Genomic DNA, 17,197 nt, shown 5'->3' with positions numbered 1-17,197 from the left:
CCAGCACGGAAGAAGGGGCACCTCCTGAGCTAGCTCATGACGGGAACACCGACAGCGACTTCAGCCATGGCTCATGCTCGCGCACCGCGAAATCTAAGTCCCCTTGGTGGAGACTCGATCTACATGAAAGCTACAACGTGGCAGATGTAAGAATCACCAACAGAGCGGACTGCTGCTCGGACCAGCTCCTAGGAGCAGAGCTCCGCATCGGGGACTCGCTGGAAAACGATGGTAATTCCAACAGACAGTAAGTGTTCTTAAGCAATCGCCGACTCAAGTTACAAGCGTTGACTTCTTCTGCAATATTCGCTGTTACTGGAGCAATGGTAATATCAGTGGGGGAAAAGGAGTTGCTGCAGGATAACAATGATCTCACTGCACATAAAATTAAAAGTATTATCCGCTGATCCAGATGCGAGAGAAAATGATACAGAGCCGTAGTCCACTTATCCAATGATATAAGCTGCTGACGTACCTCTATAGTGGTGGGGCTAATCAAAGGATAAGTATAAATCTGTAATTCAAGTTAATTCAAGTTATGCAATAATGAAGAATCGGATTGCTGTGGCAATAGTCAGGTAACCAATGCCGATTAGTGAGGATCATGCAGCATCCACTCAATCAATGCGGCCTATGGGTGGAAAGGAACTGCAGGTCGTGGTTTAACCCGAAGATATACACACAAATATGGAATACCGTGTGCGTTCAGACGGCATCATTGGCGAGAAGCATTAGGTGACGTTACGGGTCGAAACCCTACCTCAGACTGCATACAGTCGGAAGAAGGGTTTCGATCCGAAACGTCACATCCCTTTTCTCCAGAGATGCTCTCAGACGCTCATGGCTACCTATATATCCTGTTCCTAGCCATGTTCGTAACCGGAGCAAGCAAGCAACGTGTCATCAGTTCACCAGCACAGACCTACGATTACCTTTGTTACGTTTCATCATCCGCATGATCGAGGCAGTGGAGGCAGTAGCATCTCACGTTTAAATCCAATGTTCTATAGACTTTGTCTCAGTTCCTGTGGATTGGAGTGCAGCTTAAGTAACCCCACTTTTTAAGAAGGAGGGAGAGAGAAAGCGGGGAATTATATAAAATGAATCCTGACATCGGTAGCGGGGAAGCTGCTTGCGTGAATTATTAAAGATGTAATAGCAACGAATTCGGAAAGCAGTGACAGGATCGGTCAAAGTCAGCATGGATTTAAAAGGGGAAATCATGCTTGACTAATTTTTTTAGGATATAACAAGCAGAATGGATAAGGGAGAGACAGTGGATGTGGTATATCTGGATTTAAAAAATAACGCCTTTGCGAAGTCCCACACACGAGATTAGCGTGCAAAATGTGAGCACATAGTATTGCGAGTAAGGTATTGTTATGGCTAGAGAACAGGTTGGCAGAGAACACGCAAAGAGTAGAGTTTAACGGGTCCTTTTCGGAATGGCAGGCAGTGGGGTTACGCAAGGTTCAGTGCTGAGACACATGTTATTTACAATATATATTGACGACTTAGACGAAGGAATGAAATGTCACATCTCGAAGTATGCGGTTGACAAAAAGCTGGGTGGCAGTGTGAGATGCCAGGAAGATGCTATGGGGATGCACGGTGACTTGGATAGGTTCAGTTGGTGGGCAGATGCATGACAGATGATGATTAAAAAAATGCTTTCTTTTGCGTAGTTATCGAGATAGAGGAGTCTCACTTTCAAACATCTCTTTCAGCTGTGGGACCGTTGTTTCCGTCGCTTTGACGACAATTATCTTCAATTGTGATGGCTTCATCGGTCGATATGTGAACATTTTCTTGCCGGGACAGGATAAAACCTTGACCTTGTGCGAGGTTGTGGTCTTTACTTCAATACTTCCCACCATCGATACCTCGACAAAACCAAAGACGTATCCCCCTTCCGCACACGAAAGGGAAAAGCTAACCACCACTAATACCCCTTCACTAAAGGGAACGAAAATACTGTCCATACCTGGAATCCAGCCAAGAACCGGAAAAAAAGGTACGTTCCTACTGGGAGCGAATCTACCATTGGGAACTGGAACAGGTAGACTCATCGCATCGCCAAGCCGTGAAGCCATTCTCAGCCACAAAATATATCAGCCACTGATACAATTTCCGGACGGAGGGAATCATGTTAGACCGAGATTTAGCCCCTTCCGGCTAAAACAAATCCCCCTCGTCTCCTTCTCAATGGCATGACATCTTATTCTGAAGCTGTGCCCTCTGGTCCTAGATTCTCCCACAACTGGGAACGTGCTCTCTACATTCACACTATCCAAGCCTTTCAATGTCCGATAAGATTCAATGAGATCCCCAATAATCCATTACTACTCCAGCGAATACAGGGCCCGGAACAGTCAGTGGATCTCCATATGTTAACGTAATCAACCCAGCGATCACTCTCGTAATCCCCCACTGGACCCTCCACAATGCCAGCACATCTCAGATATGGGGCCGAAAACTGTTCACAATATTCCAAACGCCTTTTTACCCCCTGCTTTAATTTTCTAGCTCTCTGGATTTAAATGCAAGCAATCTATTTGCCTTTCTTATCTCCTTTTCAACTTGCAAATAAACATATTGGAAATCCAGCACCAGCAAAGTCCATTTGCACCTCCGATTGCTGAATCACAAAGATGTCCGTCCTGCACATGGCACTCATCCTTGATGAGTTCTTGCTTTTTTCCAATATCCCTTGAATCCGTTATACCTGAGAGCTAATGCCAACTTTCACTTAAATGCATCTTGCCTATCGGCTCAGTGAAACGATTCCCTCCCCACAGTAAACGTGGCGTTGGGAGGAAGTCCGACCCAGTCCAGCACGGAACAAGAGGCAGGTGCTGAACGAGCCATTGACGGGAACAGCGACAGCGACTTCTGGCATGGTTCATGCGCGCGGACCAGGAAATCCAAGGACCCTTGGTGGAGAGTCGATCTAAAAGAAAGCTATTACATGTCAGAAGTAAGAATCACCGTCAGAGCAGACTGCTGCTCGGACCAGCTACTAGGAGCAGAGCTCCGCATCGGGGACTCGCTGGAAAACGATGGCAATTCCAACAGACGGTAAGTGTTCTTAAGCAATCGCCGACTCAAGTCACAAGCGTTGACTTCTTCTGCAATTTTCGCTGTTACTGGAGCAATGGTAATATCAGTGGGAAAAGAGAGTTGCTGCAGGATAACAATGATCTCACTGCACATAAAATTAAAAGTATTATCCGCTGATCCAGATGCGAGAGAAAATGATACAGAGCCGTAGTCCACTTATCCAATGATATAAGCTGCTGACGTACCTCTATAGCGGTGGGGCTAATCAAAGGATAAGTATAAATCTGTAATTTAAGTTAATTCAAGTTATGCAATAATGAAGAATCGGATTGCTGTGGCAATAGTCAGGTAACCAATGCCGATTAGTGAGGATCATGCAGCATCCACTCAATCAATGCGGCCTATGGGTGGAAAGGAACTGCAGGTCGTGGTTTAACCCGAAGATATACACACAAATATGGAATACCGTGTGCGTTCCGACGGCATCATTGGCGAAAAGCATTAGGTGACGTTACGGGTGGAAACCCTACCTCAGACTGCATACAGTTGGAAGAAGGGTCTCGATCCGAAACGTCACATTCGTTTTCTCCAGAGATGCTCTCCGACGCTCATGGCTGCCTATATATCATGTTCCTAGCCATTTGTTCGTAACCGGAGCAAGCAAGCAACGTGCCATCAGTTCACCAGCACAGACCTACGATTACCTGTGTTACGTTTCATCATCCGCATGATCGAGGCAGTGGAGGCAGTAGAATCTCACGTTTAAATCCAATGTTCTATAGACTTTGGCTCAGTTCTGTGGACTGGAGTGCAGCTTAAGTAACCCCACTTTTTTAGAAGGAGGGAGAGAGGAAACGGGGAATTATATAAAATGAATCCTGACATCGGTAGCGGGGAAGATGCTTGAGTGAATTATTAAAGATGTAATAGCAACGCATTCGGAAAGCAGTGACATGATCCCACTACACATAAAATTAAAAGTATTCTCCGCTGATCCATGGAAACATTGAAACCTAGAAAATAGGTGCAGGAGAAGACCATTAGCCCCTTCGAGCCTGCACAACCATTCATTGTGATCAAGGTTGATCGTCCCCTATCAATAACTCGTGTCTACCTTCTCTCCCTAGATTCCACTGGCCCCTAGAGCTCTATCTAAGTCCAGATGCGAGAGAAAATGGTTCAGAGCCATAGTCCAGTTATCCAATGACACGAGCCTTTATCGCACCTCAATAGCGGTGGGGTCATAGAAACATAGAAAATAGGTGCAGGATGAGGCCATTCGGCCCTTCGAGCCAGCATCGCCATTCATTGTGATCATGGCTGATCGTCCACTATCAATCACCCGTGCCTGCCTTCTCCACATATCCCTTGACTACACTAGCCCCCAGAGATCTACCTAACTTTCTCTTAAATCCATCCAGTGATTTGGCCTCCACTGCGCTCTGTGGCAGGGAATTCCATCAATTCACAACTCTCTGGGTGAAAACGTGTTTTCTCACCTCAGTCTTAAATTACCTCCCCTTTATTCTAAGACTGTGGCCCCTGGTTCTAGACTCGCCCAACATTGGGAACATTTTCCCTGCACCTAGCTAGCCCAGTCCTTTTAGAACTTTATATGTTTCTATATGATCCCCCTCATCCTTCTAAATTCCACTGCATACAAGCCTAATCATTTCAATCTTTCCTCGCATGACAATCCCGCCTTCCCAGGGATCAATCTCGTGAACCTACGCTGCACCGCCTCAATCACAAGGATGTCCTTCCTCAAATTAGGAGACCAAAACTGCACACAATACTCCAGATGTGGTCTCACCAGAGCCCTATTGAATTGCAGAAGAACCTCTTTACGCCTATACTGAAATCCTCTTGTTATGAAAGCCAACATTCCATTAGCGTTCTTCTCTGCCTGCTGTACTTGCGCGACAACGTTCAGTGACCGGTGTAAAAGGACGCCCAGGTCTCGCTGCGCCTCCCCCTCAATGAAAGGAGATGCATAAATCTATAATTTAAGTTAATTCAAGTTATGTAATGATGAACAATCGGATTGCGGTGGCAATAGTCAGGTAATCAATGCCCATGAGTAAGGATCATGCAACATCTAGCCAGTCAATGCGGCCAACGTGCAGGAATGATCTACAGGACCAGTTCTTGTGGACTGGTGTGCAGCTAATGTAACCCCACTTTTTAAGAAAGGATGCTGAGAGAAAACTGGGAATTATAGTCCACTTGTCTTGACATCGGTAGTGGGAAGATGCTTGAGTCGATGATTTTAAATGTAATAGCAGCGCATTTGGAAAGCAGTGACAGGATCAGTCAAAGTCCAAATTATGTTTGAATAGTCTTCTGGATTTTTGAGAATATAACAAGTAGGATGTATAAGGGAAAGACAGTGGATGTGGTGTATCTGGATATTCAAAAAGCATTTACCTAAGTCTCACATAAGTGATTAGTGTACAAAACTAGAGCTAATCGTATTGGGAGTAGGGTATTGACATGGATCGGAAACTGGTTTGCAGACAGCATGCAAAGAGTAGAAATTAACGGGTAATTTTAAGAAAGGCAAGACATGGCTAGTGGGGTTCCGCAAGGCTCAGTGCTGAGACCCCTGTTATTTATAATATATATTAACGATTTAGACGAAGGAATTAAATGTTACATCTCCAGGTTTCCGGATTACACAAAGCTGGGGGAAAGTGTGAGCTTCCAGGAGAATGGTTTCAGTCCTCAGGATGAATATGTTGAGTGAGTGGGCAAATGCATGACAGATGCAGTTTAATGTGGATCAATGTGAGGTTATCCACTGTCATGGTAAGAACAAAAATGCAGATTATTATCGGAACGGTGTGAGAACAAGAAACGGGAATGTGCAACGAGACATCTGTGTCCTTGTGCATCAGTCATTGAAGTAAGCATGCGGGTACTGCAGGCAGCGAAGAAAGGAAATGGCAGTGAGGAGGATGCCGGAGTAGCCATGGGAGCCCACTACATGCCATGCACATGTCATCAGTTCACCAGCACAGGCGCACTATAACAAACGCATTCTCTTCCGTAGTGATCGAGGTAGCGGAGTCTCACTTTTAATCATCTCTTTCAGCTGTGGAACCTTTGCTGCAGTTGCTTTGACAACACTTACCTTCAACTGCGATGGATTTGAAGGTCAATATGTGAACATCTTCTTGCCGGGACAGGATAAAATCTTGACCCTGTGCGAGGTTGAGATATTTGCATCAGAAAGTCCTTATATCCATTTCCCGTTCGAAAAAGACATGAGAGCCACGTCCGCACCTGATACGAAAGCGCACACTCCCATCCAAAAGGGAACGAAAATCCCGCCAATATCTGGAACGAAAATCCCGTCCGCAACCGTAAGGAATCTTTCGTTCGGAACTGGAACACATCTACTGTCTGGAGCTGGAACAGGTAGGCTCAACGCCCCGCTAAGGCTGTGCTTGTAGACATTGAGGCACTCTCAGCCACGAAATTTCTCATTGATACTGTTTCTGGACGGATGGAATCATGTTAGCCCGAGTTTTCCTAACATCTGGTTAAAGCAAATCCTCATCATCTCCTTCCTAATGGTATGTCCTTTGATTCTGCATCTGTGCACTCTGATGCTAAACTCTCAAACTACTGGAGACATGCTCCCTACATTCACACTATCCAGACCTTCCATTGCACGATATTTCAATGATATGCCCAATGATCCATTACTACTCCAGCGAATACACGGTACGGAAAAGTCAACAGATCTCCATATGTTATATCAATCATCCCTGGGTTCAATTCAGGTAATCCTCCGCTGGAACCTCTACAATGCCAGCACATCTGTCCTCAGATATGGGGACCAAAACAGTTCACAGTATTCCAAATGCGCTCTGCCCAGTGCCTTATAACGCCTCTGTATTTGACCCCTGCTTTTAAATTCTAGCTCTCTGGATATAAATGCTAACATTGAATTTGCATTCCTTAACACCGGTTGAAATTGCAAATTAACCTTTTGGGAATCCAACACCAGGAATCCCAAGTCCATTTGCACCTCCGATTTCTAAATCTCTCCCACATTGAAAAACACTGCACTTTAATTTATTTTTCCAATTTGCACTCACTTTGTTATGCTGTCTTCAATCTGCGACTTATTTGCCTATCTCCCAACTCGCCCAGGCCATTCTACAGATTCGCTGCTTCCACTGCATGACCTGGCCTCCAGTTACCTTTGTATTATCCGCAACATTAAGTTGGGATAATACTTAATATCCAAACATAAGCATTAATTCCATTATTCACATCATTGATATACCATGTGCAAAGTGTCGGACCTAACACAAAACCTTGTGAACAACGCCACTCACTGGAAACCAACCAGAAAAACAAACATTATTCCGTCTCTTTGCCTTCCGTACAGCCAACCCGATATCCATGCTGGTAGCTTCCCTCTAATTCCACGGGATTTCCCTTTACCCGAGGACAGAACGGTCCTTCCTTGAGTTGTAGTGCAATCTCGATATTTTAACCTGCCTCAGCGCGGTTCTCAGATCACTGTTCTCTAATCCAATTGATATAATGCTATAACACCATGTTATACAATCTATTGGTGTATTTCTACTTTACCTGTTGCTCTTGTGAACGGCTTATTGTACTAACGGTATGTACAGTACAAATAAGTGTTTACACTGCATCTCGCTTCAGTTGACCACACTAAATCAGAACGAATGTCAATGAAATACACTGATGTCCCAACTCCTGAAAGCAGGACAACATCCATTGGTATTAGATCTCCCACTTTCGGCTCAGTGAGGTGTTTTCCACCAAACAGAAAACGTGGCGTTGAGAATGAGAGCGACCCAGTCCAGCATATATGAAGGGGCAGTTGCTGAGCGAGCCAATGACGGGAACATCGGCACCGACCTCACGCATGGTTCATGCGCGCGGACCAGGAAATCCAAGAACCCTTGGTGGAGAGTCGATCTAAAGGAAAGCTACAACGTGTCAGATGTAAGAATCACCAACAGAGCAGACTGCTGCTCGGACGAGCTCCTAGGAGCCGAGATCCGCATCGGGGACTCGCTGGAGAACGATGGCAATTCCAACACACGGTAAATATACATAAGTGATCGCCGAATCTATTCACCTGCGGTGGCATATTCTGCAAATGCCACTGTTACTGGAGCAATGATCACATGAGTAGGTGAAAGAGAGAGAGATGCTGCGGGGTACGTATTATTTCACTGCAGATAAAATTAAAAGTTTGCTCCACCGCTCAAGATGCGTAACAGAACATAGAAACATAAAAACATAAAAACATAGAAAATAGGTGCCTGCACCGCCATTCAATATGATCATGGCTGATCATCCAACTCAGTAACCTGTACCTGCCTTCTCTCCATACCCCCTGATCCCATTAGCCACAAGTGCCACATCTATCTCCCTCTTAAATATAGCCAATGAACTTGCCTCAACTACCTTCTGTGGCAGAGAGTTCCAGAGATTCACCACTCTCTGTGTGAAAATGTTTTTCTCATCTCAGTCCTAAAGGATTTCCCCTTAATCCTTAATCCTTAAACTGTGAGCCCTTGTCCTGGATTTCCCCAACATTGGGAACAATCTTCCTGTATCTAGCCTGTCCAACCGCTTAAGAATGTTGTAAGTTTCTATAAGATCCCCCCTCAATCTTCTAAATTCTAGCGAGTACAAGCCGAGTGTATCCAGTCTTTCTTCATATGAAAGCGCTGACATCCCAGAAATCAGTCTGGTGAAAGTTCTGAGGACAGAATGTATTTCCTCAGATTTGGAGACCAAAAATGTACGCAATACTCCAGGTGTGGTCTCACCAATACCCTGTACAACTGCAGTAGAACCTCCCTGCTCCTGTACTCAAATCCTTTTGCTTTGATTGCTAACATGCCATTCGCTTTATTTACTGCCTGCTGCACATGCATGCCTACTTTCAACGACGGTGTACCATGACACCCAGGTCTCGTTGCATCTCCCCTTTTCCTAATCTCCCACCATTTAGATAAAAGTCTACTTTCCTGTTTTTGCCACCAAAAATATATAATCTCACATTTATCCACATTATACTGCATCTGCCATGCATATGCCCACTCACCCAGCCTAACCAAGTCACCTTGCAGCCTCCTAGCATCCTACTCACAGCTAGCAGTGTCCCCCAGCTTCGTATCATCCGCAAACCTGGAGATGTTGCATTCAATTCTCTCGTCCAAATCATTAATATATATTGTAAATAGCTGGGATCCCAGCACCGAGCCTTGCAGCACACCACTAGTCACTGTCTGCCATTCTGAAAAGGATCAGTTTACTCCTACTATTTGCTTCCTGTTTGCCAGACAGTTATCTATCCACATCAATACTGAACCCCCAATACCGTGTGCTTTAAGTTTGTATACTAATCTCTTATGTGGGACCTTGTCAAACCCCTTCTGAAAGTCCAGATATAACACATCCACTGGTTCTCCCTTATACACTCTACTAGTTACATCCTCGAAAAATTATATAAGATTCGTCAGACATGATTTACTTTTCGTATATCCATGCTGACTTTGTCCAGTGATTTCACCACTTTCCAAATGTGCTGCTATCCCATCTTTAACAACTGACTCTAGCAGTTTCTCCACTGCCGATGTTGGACTAACAGGTATGTAATTCCCCTTTTTCTCTCTCCCTCCCTTTTTAAAAAGTGGGGTTGTATTAGCTGCCGTCCAATGCTCAGGAACCACTCCAGAATCTACGGAGTTTTGAAAATATATCACTAATGCATCCACTATTTCTGGGGCTACTTTCTTAAGTACTCTGGGATGCAGCCTAACAGGCCCTGGGGATTTATCGGCCTTTAATCCATTCAATTTACCTAACACCATTTCCCGGCTAATCTGGATTTCACTCAGTTCCTCCATCTCATTTCCGGCAGATTATTTATGTCTTCCGTAGTGAAGACAGAACCAAAGTATTTATTCTATTGGTATGCAATGTCCTTGTTCCCCGTGATCAATTCACATGTTTCTGACTGCAAGGGACCTACATTTGTTTTAACTAATCTCCTTCTCTTCATATATCAATAAACGTATGCTGTCAGTTTTTAAGTTCACTGCCAGATTTCTTTCATAATCTACTTTCCCTTTCCTAATTAAGCCCTTTATCCTCCTCTGCTGGACTCTGAATTTATCCCAGTCCTCTGGTCGGCTGCTTTTTCTGGCTAATTTGTACGCTTCTTCTTTTGTTTTGATATTATCCCTGATTTCCCTTGTTAGCCACGGATGCACTACCTTCCGTGATTTATTATTTTGCCAAACTGGGATGAAGAATTGTTGTAGTTCATCCATGTAGTCTTTAAATGCCTTCCATTGCATATCCACCGTCAACCCTTTAAGAATCACTTGCCAGTCAATCTTGGCTAATTCACGTCTCATACCCTCAATGTTACCTTTCTTTACGTTCAGAACCCTTGTTTCTGAATTAATAATGTCACTCTCCATCCTAATGAAGAACTCAACCCTATTATGGTCACTCTTGCCCAAGGGGCCACGCACAACATCTCTGCTAACTAACCCTTCCTCATTACTCAATACCCAGTCTAGAATAGCCTGCTCTCTCGTTGGTTCCACTACATGTTGGTTCAGAAAATTACCCTGCATACATTCCAAGAAATCCTCTTCCTCAGCACCCCTGCCAATTTGACGTTACAGAGCCGTTGTCCTCTTATCCAAATGCATGAGTTGCTGCAATATCTCTTTTGCGATAGGGTCAATAAAAGGAGAACAATAAATCTGTAATTGAATTCAAGTAATGTAATATTAAACAATCGCATTGCAGGGGCAATGTTCAAGTAACCAATGCCTATGAGTGAGAGATCATGCAGTCTCTATCCAGTCAATGATCCCTATTTATCGGAAGGAACGGCAGATTATGGTTTAAACAGAAGAAACCGAACACAAAAATCGGAACAGACACCATTGCTGGAGAAAATAAACATGTGACGTTTCGTGTCAAGACGTTTCTTCAGATTGTACTGAGTCTGAAAATGGGTCTCGATACGAAACGTCGCATATTATTTTTCGCCAAAGATGTCAGAGCCGCAAGGCAACCTATGTATCCGAATCGTCTTCTGCTCCGAGCCATTTTTTTCGGAACACAAGCAGGTGGATACGATGCCGGAGGTTACGTGTGAGCCCCACATTTTCCCGGGACCTGTCACAAGTTCACCCGCACAGGCCTGGAATAAACTTTAGCACGCTTCCTTGCCGTATTATTGGCAGAGTTACGTCTTACCTTTAAATCCTCATAATTTCAGCTGTGGAATCTTTGACTCCGTTTCGGGGACTTCAATTGTGGTGGATATGTCGGTCGCTATGTGAACGTCGTCATCACAGGCCCGGAAAATGTTTTGACCCTGTGCGATTTGAGAATGCCACAAATTCACAACTCTCTGGGTGAAAACGTCTTTCCTCATCTCAGTTCTTAATGGCCTACACCTCATTCTTACACTGCAGTCCCTGGTTCTGGGCTGCCCCAACATCGAAAATATGCTTCCTGCATCTAGCGTGACCAATCCCTTAAAAATGTAATATGTTTCTATGAGATCCCCTCTTGTCTTTCTAAATTCATGTGAGTACAAGCCCAGTCGCTCCATTCTTTCAGCATATGACTGTCCCGCTATCCCTGGAATTAACCTTGTAAATCTACGCTGCACTCCCTCAATAGCAAGAATGTCCTTCCTCAAATTAGGACACCAAAACTGCAAATAATACTCAGATGTGGTCTCTCCAGTGGCCTGTACAACTGCAGAAGGACAGCTTTGCTCCTCTACTCAACTCCTCTCTTTATGAAGGCAAACATGCCATGAGATTTCTTCACTGCCTGTTGTACCTCCTTGCTTACTTTCAGTGACTGATGTACAAGGAAACCCTGGTCTCGTTGTACTTTCCATTTTCCCAACTGGACACCATTCAGATAATAACCTCCTTCCCTTTCTATCCACCAAAGTGGATAACTTCACATGTATCCACATCATACTGCATCTTCTCTTTAATTTTTATATTGTCCCTGACTTCCCTTGTGAGCCACGGTCGTCCCTTACTCCCCTTGGAATCTCTCTTCCTCTTTGTAATGTAATGATCCTGCATCTTCTCAATTATTCCCAGAAATACCTGCCATTGGTGTTCCATCGTCATCCCTACTAGGGTTATTTTACAGAAGTTGGCCAGCTCCTCCCGCATGGCTCCATAGTCCCATGTGTTCAACTGCAATACCGACACTTCCGATTTTAACTTCTCCCTCTCAAATTGCAGATTAAAACGTATCATATTATGGTCACATCCTCCAGTCACAACCTCCTAATGGTTCCTATACCTTGAGATCCCGACTCAAATCCGGTGCATTACATAAAACTATATCCAAAATTGCTTCCTCTCTGGTTGGCTGCTCCAAGAATCCATCTCGGTGGCACTCCACAAACTTCCTTTCTTGGGGGCTAGTACCAGCCTGATTTACCTAGTCGACCTGCATGTTGAAATCTCCCATAACCACCGTTGTATTACATTTGTGACATGGTCATTATTACTCCAGGTGCAACTTGCACCCTATTTCCAGGCTACTGTTTGGGGGCCTGTACATAACTCCCATTAGGGTATTTTTACACTTACAATTCCTCAGATCTATCCTCAATGACCCTACATCTTCTGATTCTAAGTCACCCCTCGTAAGGGACTGAATTTCATTCCTGACCAACGGAGCCACCCCACGCCCTCTGCGCACCTGTCTGCCTTTTCGATATAACGTATACCCCTGAATATTCCGTTCCCAGCTCTGAACTACTTGCAGCCATGCCTGTAATTCCCACAACATCATATTCACCAATTTCTAGCTGAGCCTCAATTTCATCCACTTTATTTCTTGTGCTTCGTGCATTCATATATAACACTTTAAATTCGGTATTCACGTCTCCTCTCCCACCGGATCCTTTTTCACCTAAACTTGCACTCGTATCCCTTCTTGAACTTTCCGTCCCATTAATTGGGGAGCCTTTCGTAACTTTTCCTGGATCCTCTTCTCCTTTGACCCCATCCTCATTTTTCCATTTGCTACCCCTCTTCCCCGCTATTTAGTTTAGTGTAATCAGTCTGAAGAAGAGGCTCGACCCGAAACGTCACATATTCCTTTTCTCCAGAGATGCTGTCTGATCAGCTTGTTTGTATCGAGCCCACACACAAGATTAGAAGTTGTTCAGCCAGAGCTCAACCCACTTATCGGCATCTACATACAATGGTCTTGTGTTTCTTGTACATCTTGTGCGTGGTGGTGGAAACATTGGTGAAAACAGGGCCGTGACGTGAACGCTCTTTCCTTCACCCTGTCTGCCCAGCAAGACTACCCGTCTATCAGGAACCTCGATTGTTCATAGCCATCTGTTAAGAACACGACCAAATGAATAAGATGCCGGCTATCGCCCTGGTAACCCACTTATCCACGCAACGTGTCACCAGTACAGGCCTGTGATCACATTTTACGCATGAGGGAGACAGTGGAATCTCACGTTTAAATCCTCATCTTTTTTCAGCTGTGGAATCGTGTATTCAGTTGCTGGGACGACGTTGACCTTCAATTGTGGTGGAATTGTCGGACAATATGTGAACATCGTCATCCCAGGCCCGGATAAAACTTTAACCCTGTGCCAGGTTGAGATATTTGGCTCAGAACTCCCGCTCTTCCATGGAAAAGGTAGGCTGAAGTCCCCACTGGGGCTCTGGTGGTACACTGCCCCATAGCTTAGTTGAGCAATGCTCCTGATGATGAAGTCTGTGTATAACTATCTTACTGAAACCCCGTACCGTCTCTGACAACGATCTGCTATTTGCCATTGTTGGTTTAATCACCGGTCGGGGACCATCGCCCTCTCCGAACCTGAGCCCGTCCTTTAATGAAAACTCAGAGACACTCGTTGCACACGACGTCATCTATTTCGTCCGCAAACCTTATGCTGATAAACACGAGCCAGCATCAACAAAATCGCGTCTATTGAAACACGCTTGGAGCGTATCTCCCCGTTACCATACTACAGCACAATCCTCCCTTGAATTGCGGTGCAATCGCGATATTTTAACCTGCCTCAGCGCGGTACTAGAACATATTTTCTATAGGTTTCTTGATATAATACTATAACACCATGGGATGCAATCTGTTGTTTCAATTCTAATTTACCTGTTGCTCTTGCGTGCGGCTCCATTGCACTGATATGCATTTCGATTTAATTGTTTAATACTAAGAAGAGATTTTGATGCATCTCGCTTCACTTCACCACAGGAAAGGAATAGCATTAAATAGAAACGTAGAAGTAGGCCATTCCGCCAATCGAGCCAGCACCGCCATTCAATACGATCATGGCTGATCATCCAAAATGAGTGCCCCGTTTCTGCTTTCCCCCCATATCCCTTCAATCCGTTATCCCAGAGTTTTATATGTAACTGTCTCTTAAATACATCCTGCCTTTCGACTCAGTGGGACGTTTCCATCCCCACAGAAAACCTGGCGTTGGGAGCCAGTCCGATCCAATCCAGCACGGATGAAGGGGCAGTTGCTGAGCGCGCCAATGACGGTAACAGCGACAGCGACTTCAGGCATGGTTCGTGCTCGCGCACCAGCAAATCCAAGAACCCTTGGTGGAGAGTCGATCTAAATGAAACCTACCTGATATCAGATATAAGAATCACCAACAGAGCAGACTGCTGCTCGGACCAGCTCCAAGGAGCCGAGATTCGCATCGGGGACTCGCTGGAGCACGATGGCAATTTCAACAGACTGTAAGTATTCATAAGCAACCGCCTAATCTATTCATCTTCGGTGCCTTCTACGAATTCCACTGTTATTGGTACAATAATAACATGAGTGGATAAAAAAGAGAGATTCAGGAGGTTACGAATGGTTTCGCTGCGGGTTAAATACAAAATGTCTTCCTCTACTCCGGGTGCGTGAGACAATGATACAGAGCCGTAGTCCACTAACCCAATCGCACGAGGTGCTGCCGTATCGCTTTAGCGACGCGGGTTCATAAAAGGAGGTGCATAAATCTGTAATTGAAGTTAATTCAAGTTAAGTAATACTGAACCACCAGATTGCAGTGGCAATGTTTAGGTGACCAATGCCAATGAATGTGGCTCATGTAGACTCGATCCACTCAGCGATATCTGTGTGTCCGAACGAACTGCAGATGCAGATTTTAACCGAAGATATACACAAAAACTGGAGTAACTCGGTGGGTTGGACAGGAGCTATGGAGAAAATGAATAGCTGACGTTTCGGGTCGTGACCGTCCTTCAGTCTGATGAAGGGTCTCAAACCGAAACATCACCTATTCCTTTTCGCCACAAATGTTGCCTGAACCGCAAGGCCTCCTGTGTATCCGGAACCTTTCCTGTTCCTAGCCATCGGTTCAGAACACGAGCAAGTGGATACGATTTCTGCTATTGCCGCGAGAGCCCCACATATCCGCGCACGTGTCATCAGTACACCAGCACAGGCCTATGCTAACATTTGACACGCTTCCTCATATGCGCGATCGAGGCAGTGGAGCCTTAAATCTCTCATATTTTTTAGCTGTGGAATCGTTGATTCAGTTTCTTGGAAGACATTGACCTTCTATTGCGGTGGAATTATCGGTCGATATGTGAACGTCATCATCCCAGGCCCGGATAAAACGTTAACCCTGTGCGAGGTGGAGATATTTGGTTCAGAACTCCCGTACTTACATGGAAAAGGTAGGCTGAACGTCCCGAAGAGGCTCTGGTTTAACACAGCCGTACAACTTAGTGGAGCGATTCTACCGCTGATAAAGTCTGAGGATAACTTCCTTATTGAAGCCCAGTACCGTCTCTCCCAAAACTCTGCTCTTTCCTTTTCGTAGTTTAGTCACCGATATTGGACCCTCGTTGTGTCCGAACATGAGCCACAGTGCGTGTTCATGAAATCCCTGAGACACTCTGTGCACACGCTGTCATCCATTTCGTCTGGAGACCTTATGCTTATAAACACCAGCTACACACCATAAAATTACACACTTAAAGAAAAGTATCACCCTGCTATGATAGCCTTAACTTAAGTAGTTGTAAATCCCAATATGTTAACCCCTCAGTGCGGTGCTTGGTCTTATTTTCTGTATCGTAAATCCATAACACTACAACAACATACCACGAAATCTACTGATTTGTCTACTTTACCCGTTGCTCTAGTGTGCGGAATCATTGCACTGATGTACAGTATGATTAGATTTGATAGTAGAGACGACAGAATTCAATGCATCTCACTTTACTTGACCATATAAAGCAACACGAACATTAATGAAATACACTGCTGATACAAACCTTGATAGAAGGCATACACCCATCGTTAATAAACCTCCCCCTTACGTGTCAGTAAAGCTTTCCCACCCAACAGAAAACGTGGCGTTGGGGGCAAGTCCGACCCAGTCCAGCACGGATGAAGGGGCAGCTGCGGAGGGAGCCAATGACGGTAACAGCGACAACGACTTCAGGCATGGCTCATGCTCGCGCACCAGGAAATCGAAGAACCCCTGGTGGAGAGCTGATCTAACGGAAAGCTTCAACGTGTCAGACGTCATAATCATCAACAGAGCAGACTGCTGCTCCGACCAGCTGCAAGGAGCCGAGATCCGCATCGGGGACTCGCTGGAGAATGAGGGCAATTCCAACAGACTGTAAGAGTTCAGAAGCAATCACCGACTGCGGTGTCTTCTTATGCAAATTCCATCGTCACTGGTGCAATGATAAAATGAATGGGGAAAACAGATGCTGCGGGTGTAGAATGCAGTTGAAATTAAAATTTTGCTGCCATGATCCAGATGCGGGAGAAAATGATACAAAACTATTTTACACTTAATCAGTGGCATAAGCTGCTGACGTACCACTATCGCGAGGGGTTCATTAAAAATTAGGTGCTTATATCAAAATTGAAGTCGTGTAATTCTGAATAATGGGATTGCACTGGCAATGTTCACGTAACCAATGACTATGATTGAGAATAATTGCAGGCACGAACTACTCAGGGCTACCTATGTGAAGGAGCGATCTCCAGTTGCAGGCTTAAACCGAAGATAGACACAAAATGGTCAAGC

General features: G+C 44.9%; 1 protein-coding gene across 1 annotated transcript; it reads left to right on the top strand.

Moving 5' to 3' along the window:
- Positions 1-585: 585 nt before the first annotated feature.
- LOC116983989 lies at positions 586-16,784 on the top strand. Its single transcript, XM_033037995.1, has 8 exons — positions 586-595; positions 2,799-3,078; positions 6,155-6,298; positions 7,866-8,153; positions 13,631-13,791; positions 14,591-14,870; positions 15,664-15,794; positions 16,480-16,784. The coding sequence occupies exons 1-8, from the start codon at positions 586-588 to the stop codon at positions 16,782-16,784; spliced, it is 1,599 nt and encodes a 532-aa protein (XP_032893886.1).
- Positions 16,785-17,197: the final 413 nt, after the last annotated feature.

The sequence above is a fragment of the Amblyraja radiata genome, chromosome 2 (assembly GCF_010909765.2).
Source record: "Amblyraja radiata isolate CabotCenter1 chromosome 2, sAmbRad1.1.pri, whole genome shotgun sequence".
In the NCBI taxonomy this organism is placed as follows: domain Eukaryota; kingdom Metazoa; phylum Chordata; class Chondrichthyes; order Rajiformes; family Rajidae; genus Amblyraja; species Amblyraja radiata.
The sequence above is the reverse complement of the archived record's forward strand: the minus strand, read 5'-3'. Positions and strand labels throughout refer to the sequence as shown.

Bases quoted from the DNA above. Each gene is read 5' to 3' on its own strand.
- LOC116983989 (XM_033037995.1), top strand. The intron at 3,079-6,154 runs GTAAGTGTTCTT...CATCTCTTTCAG, and splicing joins GATGGCAATTCCAACAGACG to CTGTGGAACCTTTGCTGCAG. The intron at 6,299-7,865 runs TTATATCCATTT...AGGTGTTTTCCA, and splicing joins ATATTTGCATCAGAAAGTCC to CCAAACAGAAAACGTGGCGT.